Source organism: Musca domestica, unplaced genomic scaffold (genome assembly GCF_030504385.1).
Source record: "Musca domestica strain aabys unplaced genomic scaffold, Musca_domestica.polishedcontigs.V.1.1 5, whole genome shotgun sequence".
NCBI classification, from domain to species: Eukaryota; Metazoa; Arthropoda; class Insecta; order Diptera; family Muscidae; genus Musca; species Musca domestica.
In genome coordinates this window covers 26,930,845-26,946,917 of record NW_026712346.1, presented here as the reverse complement: position 1 = coordinate 26,946,917, position 16,073 = coordinate 26,930,845, and the positions used below count along the sequence as shown (strand labels likewise).

General features: G+C 34.4%; 2 protein-coding genes and 1 pseudogene across 2 annotated transcripts; 1 reads left to right on the top strand and 2 right to left on the bottom strand.

Annotated features, from left to right (window-relative positions):
* The first annotated feature begins 4,519 nt into the window (after positions 1-4,519).
* LOC131804861 (histone H2A-like) lies at positions 4,520-4,891 on the top strand (annotated as a pseudogene).
* Positions 4,892-8,666: 3,775 nt separating this feature from the next.
* Positions 8,667-9,083, bottom strand: LOC131804862 (histone H4-like). Its single transcript, XM_059128114.1, has one exon. It carries the CDS (start codon positions 9,049-9,051, stop codon positions 8,740-8,742), a length of 312 nt encoding a protein of 103 aa, XP_058984097.1. The 5' UTR covers positions 9,052-9,083; the 3' UTR covers positions 8,667-8,739.
* Positions 9,084-13,544: 4,461 nt separating this feature from the next.
* Positions 13,545-16,073, bottom strand: LOC101889497 (histone H4-like). Its single transcript, XM_059128339.1, has 2 exons — positions 16,024-16,073; positions 13,545-13,884 (listed from the first exon to the last, which is right to left on the bottom strand). Exons 1-2 carry the CDS (start codon positions 16,071-16,073, stop codon positions 13,545-13,547), a joined length of 390 nt encoding a protein of 129 aa, XP_058984322.1.

The following is a 16,073-nucleotide window of genomic DNA, read 5'->3' as shown; positions in this document are numbered from 1 at the left end:
GCTGAGCCTGCATATATTATGGCTGAAACCAAAAGATTGCAGTTTATGAATTATATCATTTTGCCAAACGGTATTAAATGCCTTTGCAAAATCAGGGCTAACAGCCATAGTGCCCATTTTCCTCTCTTACCCTCTGGTGACATAATTTGAAAATGTCACCAGAGCATGTGTGGTTGAGTATTTTGGCCTAAACCCAAATTGAAACTCTCTAAGAATATTACGGTCATCCATTGTTTATTTTAATTTTTCTAAAATGAAATATTCTAATATTTTTCCAAATGGGAATAGGAGTGAAATGGGCCTATAATTGCCACATTGTTTTCCATTAGTTTTTGGCTTCTTGATTGGCACTATTAGAGCCTGTTTTCAACTAGATGGAAAATAGCCTATATTTATGCAGTGGTTGCACAAAAGGGTTATGAAAGTGAGAATGGTATTACCCACTATTTTAAGGGCAATATCAGGAATAACGTCAAAACCGCATGATTTTTTGGTGGTCTTTTTAATCGCTATAGCTACCTTTTCTGGGTTTACAAATCCCCCTTTCCGCCAGGGAAATTACTATTAATTACAGCGCCATCAGCTGTAAGTTCATCAGAGAAGTTCAAAAAAGGCATTCGCGAATCAATCCCGTCCACAGCCTCATTTACAAGTCTGTGAATAGGATTGCTTCGCGAATCATCGCCTAAATTATAAACTCTTTCTAAGTGAAAAACCATTAAGTGTGTCAATTGCGAAAAAGAGGGGCATGTTGCAAGTTCCCCCACATCTGGGTGTTCAGTACGCTGATGTAATAAACAACAATCGTACTACAAAACCAGCCCCTAACATTCAGCCTACCCCACATAGGCAGCAAAATGAGGGCAATTTGGACAAAGTATCTACTGTATCAGAGGATTGTCAAAAGAAATTTGGTGTCAACTTGAGTTTAGTCATAAATCAAGTGGTTAAATTCATACCAGAATACAGAAGATTAAAAGAAAAAGAGGGGCAAGCCCAAGCCACTCTTGGCATGATTTTTGCAACGAGTAGTATCGATGACTAATTCACTTATTTGCTTCTTTTTGAATATAAACTCTTGTGTCTCATTGGCCAAGAGACATTATCTTAATATTTTTTTAAAAAACAATAAACCGGATATGTTGTTATTGGCGGAGCACAAATTGTCTGCAAAGCATAATTTTTCTATTAAAGGTTATAAGATATTTCGTTGCGATAGAGTCGAAGGCATGGGGGAGGGACTGAGGTTCTTGTAAAAGAAAAGCATAGGTGCGAAAGAATTTATTTAAATTGTGGGAATTTAGAAGCATGTGCTGCCAGAATATGGAGTGATGGTACACCGATTACTTTCGTTTCACTATACCAACGACCAAGTGGAAGTTTTCAGGTAAATGACCTCAATGGGATTGTAGATTTATGCAACACAAGTGAAATTGTTGTAGGAGCAGATTTGAATGAAAAACATCCATTATGGGGAGAAAGTGAGACAAATGATAGGGGTAGAAGACTTGAAAAATGTATATCTCTTTGCCCAAAATTTAATGGTGGAGCATGCACTTATAGGCCTACTAGACCTAATGGGACAGGTGGGTCACGTATAGATTTTTTTCTCAATTCTCCAGGTATTATTCCAGCTGGTGGCAATCAGTTAGCTACACTGGATTTTGAGTCTGACCATAGAGCAGTTAGGCTGATTATAAATGTGGATGACCTAGAGAGGGGGGTAGTTCAGAAATTTTGTGATTACGATTACATGAACATCCATCGTTTCAGGCGTAGATTACAGGCAGAACTAGCACATCATATGTTACCTACTAATAATAATGGAACCACTGGAACATTTCGATATGAACAATCTGGCTGGATTCAATGGTATGAGGTTGGTTTTGTAAAACCAGGGGACATAAAATGGGCTGTATCCTGAAGACCATCCGAGAAAGCCTGTGGCATTGACGATATACCAGATATAGCCCTGAAGCGCGCAGGTGACGTAGTATTTAAAATTTTGGCAGTGCTTATTAATCACTGCTTAAACCTTTCCTATTTCCCGAGGGCGTGGAAGGTGGCTTTAATGGTCCCAATTCCAAAACCGGTGGAGAATCCGGAAAATTGTAGTGACTATGGGCCAATTTCGCTACTTTCACCTTTCGGGAAAATTCTGGAAATTGTGATACAACAACGAATCAAACGTGATATTGAGGATAGAAATATCCTGAGAAATTGTCAATTTGGTTTTAAACCTAGGCACTGTACTGATGGTGAAAAGCTTCATTGAGGGGCGACACTTCAAGGTTAAAGTAGGTGGAAAACGGTCAAGTCAAAGACAGGTATTAGCAGGTGTACCCCCAGGATCTATCCTGGGACCCCTACTATACAACATCTATGTAAGCGATATCCCTGTACCAACCCAAGGTGGACTTCTTCTAATGTATGCAGACGATGTACTTATTGCCTTCAGAGGAGCTTTCGCAAAATCGGTCAATAAAAAAATGAATGAATTAACACTTATCTGCAGGAACTAAGTGTATATTTCGATTGGTGGAAACTTCAACTGAATGTTGCGAAATGTCAATCAATTGTTGGTTGTCAATCAAAGGGTTGGTTTACAAAAATTTTCGACATTTTGTTCCCAATGTGCGAATTGGCGATGGTGTGATGCAAATATACGACACATTGAAATATCTTGGAATATTATTCCACGACAGGTTTGATTTCTGCAGATATTGTGTTAAAAAAATTTTGTGTAATAAAGTAAAGGTCAAGCTGTTAATATACACTCAGGTCATTAGAACCATAATTTCATATGCGTTCCCATCCTGGTTTGGAATATCTTCACACCAGATGGAATGCATAAGAACATTTGAACGAGCTATATTGCGGGCATGTTTAGGTTTGCGTAGCTTTATATTGTCTGATGGATCATTTAAAATGCCATCAAATAAGGAAGCTTCGAGATGAAGGCATACTTTTTGACCATAATAATAATCTCCTATTCTACTATAGAAGATACAGAACATTTTATATTATAAAATATTTTAATAATCCTTTTTGAGCTACTACAAATGACTATTAACTTAAAAATGTGTGATGATGTGTAAACAGTAAAACTGTTGCACTATTATAACAAAATTAACTTGTTTTATGTAAATTGATATACCAAGGCTTAAGAGATTTCAAAAATCCCAAGCATATATTAAATTGAATTTAAAATAAATCAATATTTTCTTTGTAACAATATATGTGTTAATAAATGGCAAAGTTAAATGGCAACAAGTCAAAAAGTAGTAAGTTCGGCCGGGCCGATCTTTGAATACCCTCAACCATTCGGAACGAATTTGGAAATTTTCAGAATATAAAATCATTACAACATTCTGTTAAAATTTTAAAAATACCAAATATAGGCATTATATTGAGGTGTGTACGATGTAGGCCTACATAGGCATTGTTTGTCATAAGCTATTACCATATTCAAATTCGTAACTTGAAATAAACGGTGAATAATGTTGCTAAAATCATCAAAATATCGTATATAGCTAGGTACCGTTATATCGGAGCTGTACGAAGGCCTGGACCTGCATAGACAATTTTCTGTCACAGGCTGTAGCATCCATTACGAACTTCAAATACCACACCTCAAAAAATTTCGGTGGATATTGTACCTAAAATCGTCAAAATACCGAATATAGGGATGTACATATATATGGGCCCTATACGAAGACCTGAATCAGCATAGATAATGTTCTGTCTTAGGGTGTGGTATTCAATTCGAACTTCAAATACCAAATTTGAAACAATTCCGGTGAATAATGTCGCAACAATCATCAAAATTCCGAATATAGGGGGGTACCGTTATATAGGGACTATACGAAGATGTGGACCTGCACAGACAATTTGCTGTCTTAGGTTGAATTATCCAATTCGAACTTCAAATATCAAATTTGAAACAATTCCGTTGAATAATGTCGCTAAATTCATTAAAATACCGAATATCGGGAGGTACCGTTATATGGAGGCTATATGAAGACGTGGACTTGCACAGACAATTTTCTGTCTTAGGGTGTAGTATCCATTTCGAACTTTAAATACCAAATTTGAAACAATTCCGGTGAATAATGTCGTTAAAATCATTAAAATACCGAAAATCGGGAGGTACCGTTATATGGGGGCTATATGAAAACGTGGACCTACATGGCCCAATTACGAACTTAACCTGCCTACTGGAATACTAAACATGTGTGCAAAATTTTAGCCATCTATCTCAATTCATTCGAAAGATAGCGTGATTACAACAGACAGACAGACAGACCGACGGACATGGCTAAATCGTCTTAGAATTTTACGCTGATCAAGAATATATACACTTTGTTGGGTCTGACATGATTATTTCGAGGAGTTACAAACGGAATGACAAAGTTAATATACCCTCCATAAAATGGTGGAGGGTATAAAAATGGCAATTTTTTATCATTTGTATTTTTCAGTGCTTAAGTGAAGTGTTCAAAACTAAAATAAAGTGAAAATGTCTGGTCGTGGTAAGGGTGGCAAAGTTAAGGGAAAGACAAAGTCCCGTTCCAATCGTGCTGGTCTTCAATTCCCCGTCGGTCGTATCCATCGTCTGTTGCGTAAAGGCAACTATGCTGAGCGTGTTGGTACCGGTGCTCCCGTTATTTAGCCGCTGTCATGGAATATTTGACTGCTGAAGTCTTTGAATTGGCTGGCAATGATGCCCGTGACAACAAGAAGACTCGTATCGTTCCCCGCCACAATTGGCCATCCTTAACGACGAAGAATTGAACAAATTGCTGTCTGGCGTTACCATTGCCCAAGGTGGTGTATTGCCAAATATCCAAGCTGTCCTCTTGCCCAAGAAGACCGAAAAGAAAGCCTAAATTATCTCGAAAGGTATTATGGAATGAAGAAGAAGAATACGGACCATCGTATAAATCCATACCAAATTCAACCAATCCGTCCTTTTCAGGACGACAAAAAATATTTCAAAAGAGAAAGAATGCCCTCAAACTACATTTGTATGAAAAAAAAAATTATAATAATTTTCTATGAGACGTTGGCAGAATAACTGTTTTTAGTTCTCAGTTGCATATTTGTGTTGTTGCTGTTGTCTCTTATGATGTCAGGAATAGAGCGAGAGAGAGATCGCGGCGTCATCAAATGAGTATGAAGAAGCATGTGGCAGTTGGTGGTGGCACGCAGTAATTTTATGTGAAACAAGTAAAAAAACATTAAGTTCGGCCGGGCCAAACTTTTAATACCATCCACCTTAGGGTAAAGGAAACATTAGAAGAAATGTGGCGAAAAACATCAGAATACCGAATATTGGGAGGTACCGTTATATGGGGACTATATCAAAACGTGGACCTATACATACAATGTTCCGCCACACGATCTAGAATCCATTATGACCCACAAATACCAATTTTTAGACAAATCAATGAAAAAATGTGGCAAAAACCATCAAAATACCGAATATTGGGAGGTACCGTTATATGGGGGCTATACGAAAACGTGAACCTATAATTCCAATGACTCGCCACACGAACTGGGACCCATTATAATCTACAACTAACTATTTTCAGAGTAATTCTTGAAAAAATGTGTCAAAAATCATCAAAATACCGAATATTTGGAGGTACCGTTATATGGGGACTATATCAAAACGTGGACCTATACATACAATGTTCCGCCACACGATCTAGAACCCATTATGACCCACAAATACCAATTTTTAGACAAATCAATGAAAAATGTGGCAAAAACCATCAAGGTACCGATAAATGGGGCTATACCAAAACGTGGACCTATACATGCAATATTTTGCCACACGCACAGGGACATATTATGACCTACAAGTAAACATTTTCAGAAAAATCCGTGAAAAAATGTGGCATAAATAATGAAAATACCGAATATTGGGAGGTACCGTTACATGGGAACTATACCAGAACGTGGACCGATATATCTCATTTTCAATACCAACCATCCTAGACACAATACAAATAGGTCTGCTAAATTTTGGCGCTCTACGTCAAATAATGTGGGCTGTATCGTGATTTCATGCTGATTATGAATATATATACTTTATGGGTTCTACGACGAATATTTAAGGATGTTACAAACGGAATGGCAAAGTTAATGTTACCTCCTTTCCAAGGTGGAGGGTATAAAAATCGCAGCCGGCGCATTCTTCGGGAAGGCGTAAAGTAGATGATTTGCAAGGGAATTTTGGCGGCAGAATAGTGTTGTGGTGGAAATAAATCGACGCATGCATGAAAATAAAAATACATTGTGGTGCTATGGAAAATTTTTAACACAAAAAATAGAATAAAAGTAACATAATGAAATTAAAATTAACCAAAATAATTACAAAGAAAAATAAAATAACGTAAATTAATAATTAAATTAAAATAAAATAAGAAAATTTTTAAAAATTAAGGCAAATAATAATGAAACTTTAAAGAAATTTATATGACAAAATTTTTGCAAATAAATTAAAGGAATTTAGAATAATAAATAGATTTTATGAAAATGAAGAATGCTTTTGACGAAATCGAAAATTTTTAAATTAATAATATGAAATGAATAAAATAATAATAAATAAAAGGAAATAGTGATTTTTAAAAAATAATCTAATGAAAAATTAAATACAAATTAATTGAAAATTGAATAGTAGAATTTAACATAAATAAAATAAAATTCATTTAGTTAAGAATTTTTAAAAAAAAAATCAATTTTTAAATAAATTTTCGGTAAAATTTTAAAGGAAATGATTAGTGAATAATTTACAATTTTTTAATGAAATTTTTTGAAATAAAATGAATCAACGATCTATTTAATAAATACCTTCAACGATTTTAAAATAAATTTTGGAAAAAGTTCATTTAAAAAAAGTCCAAAATCACAACGAAATTCCTTTATTGCCACAGCATGGTTGTTCTTTACTAATATCGACTAAAAAATACTAATACATACATACGTAAAGCGACGCTATGTTATATTCATATTATACGAAAAAGAAGAAGAGCAACTAAATGTGTTTAGCGATGTGAGTTGCCGACGGCATGTTTATGATCGGGAATAAAATACGAGGCATCAGTACAACAATGTTTCCGGTGAAAATATTCTTGAGAAAATTGAAACGAGTAAGTATTTATATTTTTTCTTTCTTTGATTTTTATACATTTTTCACGAATTGTGAGAAAAAAATACGAGAGAGCTGAAAACGAAATTTAATAGAAATCTTAAAATTTCTTTATTTCCTAAGATAAGTGTTTATTTTTATACCCTCCACCAAAAAAAGTATGGAGGGTATATTAAGTTCGTCATTCCGTTTGTAACTCATCGAAATAATCATTTTAGACCCAACAAAGTATATATATTCTTGATCAGCGTAAAATTCTAATTCTAATTTCGTCCGTCTGTCCGTCTGTCCGTCTGTTGTAATCACGCTACAGTCTAAACGAATTAAGATAGGAAGCACAGATCTCTCTTTTGTCTGCAGGCAGGCCAAGTTCGAAGATGGGGTATATCGGTCCACGATATCGTATAGCCCCCATATAACGGTACCCCCGATATTCGGTATTTTGATTATGTTAGCCACATTTTTCAACGGAATTGTCTGAAAATCCACACAAGTAATTCCTTGTGGATACGTTATACCTCTGCAGAGAATTATCTATATAGGTCCACAATATCGTATACCCGCCATATAACGGTACCCCCCGGTATTCAGCATTTTGATGATTTTAGCCACATTTTTCAACGGAATTGTCTGAAAATCCACACAAGGAGTTCCTTGTGGGTACTTTATACCTCGGCAGAGAATTATCTATATAGGTCCACGATATCGTATATCCCCCATATAACGGTACCCCCGATATATGGTATTTTGATGATTTTATCCACATTTTTCAACGGAATTGTCTGAAATTCCACAAAAGGAGTTCTTTGTGAGTACTTTACTCCCTGAAAGAGAGTTGTCTGTATAGGTCCACGATATCGTATATCCCCATATAACGGTACCCTCTGATATTCGGTATTTTGATGATTTCAGCCACATTTTTCAACGGAATTGTCTGAAATTCCACACAAGGGGTTCTTAGTGAGCCCTTTATCCCCTGACATAGAGTTCTCTATATAGGTCCACGATATCGTATATCCCCATATAACGGTACCCTCTGATATTCGGTATTTTGATGATTTTATCCACATTTTTCAACGGAATTGTCTGAAATTCCACACAAGGATTTCTTTGTGAGCACTTTACCCATGAAAGGTATTTGTCTACATAGGTGCACAATATCGTATATCCCCCATATAACGGTACCCCCGATTCGGGATTTTGATTATTTTAGCCATATTTCCCAATGGAATTATCTGAAAATCCACACAAGGAGTTCCTAGATTTGTGTATATAGGTCCACAATAGTGTATATCCCTCATATATCGGCACCTTCCGATATTAGGTACTTTAAAGATTTTAACAGAATCTTCAATGGATTTTATTTTTTTTTAATATTTTCTAATTCGTTCTAAATGGTGGAGGGTATTCAAAGTTCGGCCCAGCCGAACTTACTGCTTTTTTACTCGTTTTCTTTGTTTTAATTTAAAAAAAATAGTTTTCAACAAGAAAGTATCTCTTTTTTGATATATTTTGTGGTCCTGGAAAGGACCGATTGTTTTGTTATAAAAAAAAGATTTCTCCAAATTGCGTCAAGAATTTGTTTAACCGCCGAAACCGTACAAGGTACGGCCTTGTCTCTTCAAAGCATATACGACATCCATAGCGGTGACGGTTTTACGCTTAGCATGTTCGGTGTAGGTGACAGCATCACGAATAACGTTTTCCAAAAACACCTTCAGAACACCACGAGTTTCTTCGTAAATCAGGCCAGAGATACGTTTTACACCGCCACGACGAGCCAAACGTCTAATAGCTGGCTTGGTAATACCTTGGATGTTATCACGGAGCACTTTCCTGTGACGTTTAGCGCCACCTTTTCCCAAGCTTTTACCACCTTTACCACGACCAGTCATTTTTTCACTTTAGTTTATTTCACATATCACTTCACGAAATGTTTAAGCACTAATGTTTTTTCCGGATTTTTCATTTCATTTTTATTTCCCATGTTCAATTTCGTACAGAGTTTAGTAATTCCTTACAGACTATTATCTTAAAACTACTCTAGCACATATAATGTTTTCTAGATATTTAACTGTTACTATATTGAATAATGATTATGATGAAGTAGTTATTGTGGATTTCCTCGGAAAAAAGGGATGAAAAAACGAGGTTCTTTTGTTTTCTTATACTACTTATATCTAATGGGCAGTGCTCCTAAAACTAAAAAAACAATAACAATAAAATAAATAAATAAAACAAATAAAAGTATATAGTAATTCATATGGTATTTAATACATTGGTATTTTCTTATTGTTTAGTAATATATACTGTATTATCAAAATTATGTTTTATAACTTCTATGGTAGAACATTAGTTTATTTTCATCAATTATTCCAATAATTGATAACTTTGGTGTAGCGTGAGTAGGCACATAGGTCAATATTGGTCATATATTTATCTATTCTTGTTATGTTGCTGTAATTTACGAAAATTTGGTTGTGTTAAGCGACCTTCTTCATTTAAGAACGTTTTCAGACCCAGGCAGTGTTTAATCATTTTCCTCTCCAATATTCGTATTCTTTCCATTTGTGCTGAGGAAATGGAGAACCATATTCGAAAGGCGTATGATATAGCTGGTCTTACAAACTGTTTATAAATGAGGAGTTTGACTTTTAGGCTGAGACCGCCTCTTTTTCCTATTGTTCTGCGTAGGCTACCATATATATATGTTCCTTTTTGTAGGACGTGGTTTACATCATCGGATTACAATACGACTCCCAGGTATTTAATAATAATGGTGTTGTCTAGTATTGTGTTTTCAATTTTAAATGAAGGTATGAATTTGCGTGCATTTCGGCAGACAGATCCTGGTCTACACTTAGTTTTAATTTCCATTTGTTGAAGAATTCTGTCAATTTACGCAGGTAGTTATTTAATTTTATTTGTGGCGTTTTTGCCCGATGATGTGTGTATGCGATCATTATATCATCTGCGAAAATTGACAGAAATAGATTGCTATAAATAGATTATAGAGAACAGGTCCCAAGACGGAGCCTTGTGGGACCCCGTCCTTTATTGTATGAATATTTGAGTAGTGGTCATCAAGTGTCACAAAACACGACCTATTATGAAGGTAGTTTTTAATCATTCTTGTCGATTCCTTATTAAATTCATATTTCATATGCATTTTGTACACTATTCCTTCTTGCCAAACAGTGTCAAACGCCTTGCTTAGTTCAAGGCTAACTGCTATGGTGGCTTTTCTTTTATTTAGCCCATTGGAAATTTTATTAGTTAACGTCATTAGTGCATGAGTAGAAAACGTTTGTTTTTTAAACCCGTATTGGAAATCTTTGAGTATGTTCTTATTAACTATGTGTATATTAATTTTTTCTAGCATAAAATTTTCAAATAGTTTCCCAAATGAACTTAATAAAGAAATTTTACACCCTCAAAAAGAATTGTCTATATAGGTCCACGATATCGTATAGCCCTCATATAACGGTACCCCCGATATTCGGTAATTAAGCCACATTTTCCAATAGTATTGTCTGAAAATCCACACACGGCGTTCTTTGTGAGCACTTTACCCCTGGAACGGAATTGTCTATATAGGTCCACAATATCGTATATCCCCCATATAACGGTACTCCCCTATATTCGGTATTTTGATGATTTTAGCCACTTTTTCCAATGGAATTATCTGAAAATCCACACAAGGAGTTCCTTGTGAGTACTTTACACGCAGATATAGATTTGTCTTTATAGGTCCACAATATCGTATGTCCCCCCGTATATCTTCACCTTCCTATATTAGATATTTTAAAGAATTTTTAATGGATTTTATTTTTTTGAAAAATTTCTAATATGTTCCAAATGGTGGTGGGTATTCAAAGTTCGGCCCGGCCGAACTTACTGCCTTCTTACTTGTTCTTTTTCTGTTTTTAATTGTTTATAGTTTGAAGCAAATTCTCCAACTATTTTTATGCAGGTATAAAAGTCTTTTCCAAAGAATTTTTTACAGTAAGAGTCAAAGGCACTCATTGACTGCTTTATTTGCTGATCTAAACTGCTGGCAGGTTCGATAATCTTTTGTTTATTGGAAGGAAAATTTGAAGAATTTTGGCTATTTTTTTTTGTAGCCTTTGCATATGTAACGCCTGGTTCTACTTTAGATGTTTTGATATTTTCTAGATTGTTTTCAATTGGAATTTTTGTATTATTAAGCCTATTTTGTGCCATTTTTTCGAGAATTTCTAGCTTTTTTGGACAGTTTTTATAGCTGGCTACGTTACCTATTGTGTTAGAGTTACAGCATTTCACTGGTTTGCCTATTGTCTTTATAATTTGACCTGTTTTGGGGTTGGTTGTTATAAATTCTTCAGTGTTTAATTCCTTAGGGGGTATAGTGCATTTTCATGGGCCATGACATTCACCAAATTTCACACATCTGGAATTTATATTACAGTTTGTGGATATATGGCCATATCTTTGGCACCTCCTACACTGTAGCAGATCTTCCATTTTATATTTACTTATTTCTACACCTACATTTAGAATATATTTTAATTTTATAAAGGATTTTACATCTACATCTCGAGCAAACTGTACTAGCCATCTACGACCTGTCAATTTAATAACTTTATAAACTTTTAATTTGGGATCAGTTTCCTCAATATATTGTTTTAGATCACTTTCATCGTATGTATCAGACACACCTTTAACTAACAGTGTTTTAGGCTTTTGTTTTTGAGGAGTGTAGGTATAAAATTGAGAATTTTGGCTCTCTATATATTTCCTAATTTTTTCATAGTCCTCTATTGTACTTAATTTCAAGTGTATTAAATTTTTATTAATGATATTAATATTGAATAAATTATGTTTTAAAATTTCTTTGAGTTTTAAGGTAAAATTACATGCATGTTATATGTTTTAAAGGTTGGTGGCCTTGCCTTAACTTCGTTTTAGTTTTTGTTGTTGTTGCTGCTACTGGCGGTAATATCCGTGTTGTTATTATACTGGAAAATTCCATCAGGGTTGTTGTCCGGATTCCTTTGAAAATTTTTATTGGTGTCGCTAACCATTGGCATTGCGGTTATATCTTCTTCTTCTTCTTCAGCCTGCATGTGCCCAATCATTATTTGGGGTGTTTTCAACTTGTAATTGGTTTCCTTTTTTATAAGTTGGTTTTACCCATTCATTTGGTATGTGGAAATCCACACTAATATCTTCTTTTTTGTCAATTAGTTGTTGTATTAGAGATTCAAGTTGTCTTATACGTTCATTGGCTTTTTCAAGCTCTTTTTCAAAAGTTTAGTTCCATTATCTTTTTTATTCTCTTCATCACTATCTTAAATATTTTCAATGTTATTTTAATTTTTCCTTTTTCTTTTAATTTTAATAAATGGTATAGGGTAGCTTTCATTTATCACATTTTCATTTTGGTTATTTTGGCTCATAGAGCCGTCACTTTCTTAAATAGTCTCGACAGTTTTTTTTCTCAATGCTATGACTAGACATTTCTGCACTTCAGTTTTTCTTTTTATAATTTTGCTTTTTTTAGGGAAATCAAATATTGTTTTATTATCACTTCACTTAAGTTTTATTTATTGCCTTTTCACTTTTTCCACTAATTAACACTTGATGTTTTCACTTAGAGTTTTTGATTGTCTCTGTGTTTTTTCCGGAATATCAATTTCAATTTCATCTTTATTTCCCAAAAATTGTTTACAGGATTTTTCGTTGCTTGTAACACTGCAGTTTAATATGTTTTTTATTATGGATTGTGCATTTCTTCAAGTATTTTTGTGCTATGTTGACTATATACTTGTCAATCCTGTAAATTTTACTTGCTTCATATAATAAAGAGTTTTTAGGGCTTGTTAGTCTACCAAATTAATTTGTTGTTGTTCTGAGTCCGAGGCAGTGTTTTAGCATTTTCCTCTCTAGAATCCTAATTCTTTCCATTTGATGGGTAGATATTGCGAACCAAGCGGGAAATGCATATGACATTGCCGGCCTCACAAGTTGTTTGCATAATATTAGTTTTACGTTCTGCGGAGACCATCCCTCTTACCAATCATATTTCGCAACTTGCCATATACGGCCTTGCCTTTTTTAAGTACATAGTCGATATGCCTTATAAATTGCATGTCTGTTTGCAGTATTACTCCAAGGTATTTTATTGTATCGGTATTATGAATAATGCTATTCCCTATTTTAATTGCTGGAATGAATTTTCTTGCATTTCTACATACTGATCCTGGCTTTCCCTCGAATATTATTGAACGGCACTTGTCTATATTAAGGGTTAATTTCCAGATATCAAAATATTGCTTCAAATTTTGCAGGTACTTTGTTACTAATTTTTCAGCTGTTTTTGCCCTATGATGTGTTGCAACTACAATTATGTCATCGGCAAAGATTGAGGCCATGACCCCTCCAGTTGGCTGCGGGATGTTAGCGAGGAATAGGTTGAAAAGAACAGGGTCCAATTCTGATCCCTGTGGGACTTTCCATCCATAGCGGTGACGGTTTTACGCTTAGCATGTTCGGTGTAGGTGACAGCATCACGAATAACGTTTTCCAAAAACACCTTCAGAACACCACGAGTTTCTTCGTAAATCAGGCCAGAGATACGTTTTACACCGCCACGACGAGTCAAACGTCTAATAGCTGGCTTGGTAATACCTTGCACTTTCCTGTGACGTTTAGCGCCACCTTTTCCCAAGCCTTTACCATCTTTACTACGACCAGTCACTTTAGTTAATTTCACTTATCACTTCACGAACTGTTTGAGCACTAATGTTGTTTCCGGATTTTTTAAGCGATTTATATATTTTCAAAAAAAAAAAATAATTTGCATTTATTTCTTATTCTAGTCGTATTTCTATATATTTTATATTTAACGTGTTTTCACACTTATCTAGATTTTTTAATTTCGATTAAAATATGGAATAAACTACGTGGAAGGCCAGCTCGTGCAATATTAAGCTTTTGTTCTAATTGTAGTCTTTTATTATTTTTCTTGTGAAAAAACTAGTGAAAACACTAGTTATACGAATGCTTAAAACTAAGATAACAAAATTCGTTATCTTAGTTTTAAGCATCTTCGTTCGTTAAGTCTTATAAAATCTTCGTTACTTATTGTTAAATTTGTTACTAAGTGATTGCTGTGACTTATGCATTTTTTTTAGAAATTCTATTGCAATTTTTACAGTGAACCTATCGAATCTATCCATTTTGCTTAATTTATAATTTTATTTAATTGATGGGCTTTTGTAATATCGCTGCTCTGAGAGCTGTCTGCCCAGACCAAGGCAGTGGGCTAATATTTTTGTTTCAAAAATTCTAATCCTCTCCATTTGATGAGAGGATATAAATGCCCACACAGGGAAGGCGTACTCATTGTTGGTCTAACTAACTGTTTATACATTAGTAGTTTAATTTTAGTACTTAATCCTCTTTTTTTGCCTAATAGCCATTAATAGCCTTGATAAGCCTTCCTTACCTTTTTAATTACTAAATCTACATGCATGATGTAACTCATATCTTTTTCAAATATTACCCCCAGATACTTTAATTTTTTAGTATTGGACAACATCTCGCCTCCTATGTTGGTTTTTTGTATGTAGCTCCTGGAATTTTTATAGAGATTACATCCTTTTCCTTTAAATATTATTGCCATACTTTTCTCAGTATTAATTGATAAATTCCATTTATCAAAGTTTTGCTTTAGTACTTCAAGATATTAATTTAATTTGTTATTGGCTATTCTAGCTCTAGCATGAGTAATAGCAGCATATCATTTGGGGGTTGTGGAATATCAGCCAAGTATAAATTATAGAGGACTGGACCCAGTGCCGAACCCTGAGGAACTCCACTTCTTACAGATTGAGTTTTTGCTCCCTCAAAACATACATAAAATTGTCTATCTTGTAGGTAGTCTTGGATAATTTTTGTAAGCAATGGGCAGAATTTATACTTATTTTGCATTTTTTTTGGTTATGCCCTCTCTGGATACCGTATCAAATGCCTTATTAAAATCTAAGCTAACTGCAATGGTTGCACTTCTGCTGTTTAACACATTTATAATTTTATCGCTTTCGAAAGCCAAATTTATTGGCTTTTAGAATATTACAATGCATGATATGTTCATTCAATCCGTCTAATATTATTATTTCAAATAATTTACCTAAGGAGGATAATAGCGAAATGGGTCTATAATTTGAAGTTTTTGTGGGATCTTTTCCTGGTTTTAGAATAGGGATAACCTTTGAAGTTTTCCATTTCCTTGGGTAATAGCCAATGTTTAGTCATTGGTTAAACAATATGGCTATTATCATACAAGTCCTATGGTCCAGCTTTCTTAAAATGTAATTTGAGATCTTGTCGTCTCCTGTCGACTTTTTATTATTCATGTATTTTAAAATATTTCCTATTTCATTTGAATTAGTGAGTCTTATAGGTAGACTATTGTTGGAATTCAGATTTCTTCCATCTGCCATATAATTTATTCCAAACTGCGTCATGGGCTCATTTGAAACAATTAAATCTGGAGTAATTATATTACATGAATTAGAGCTTTGGATATTAGCGAATGATTTTGCCATGACATTAGCCTTGACCGTCTTTGAAGTTATTTGACTTCCATCTTCATCTAGGTAATGTTTTTTCCGGATGATTCCGCTCGTATTTATACAAAATTTACGGCTCTCTCCAACTATTGAACTCAAAAGTAAAGTATGTACAGTTATATATGTGTGCCATTAGTATTGTATGTTCTCTGTTATGTGGGCGTGTACATTTGGTATACAGATAGGTAAGAATTCACATATCAACCCCAAAAGTTGATGCTAACAGCACAAATTTCTATAAATACTCACTTTAGTGGCGATGGCAACGTTTTTGCCGTGTTAACAGTGTTTGTGTGCAT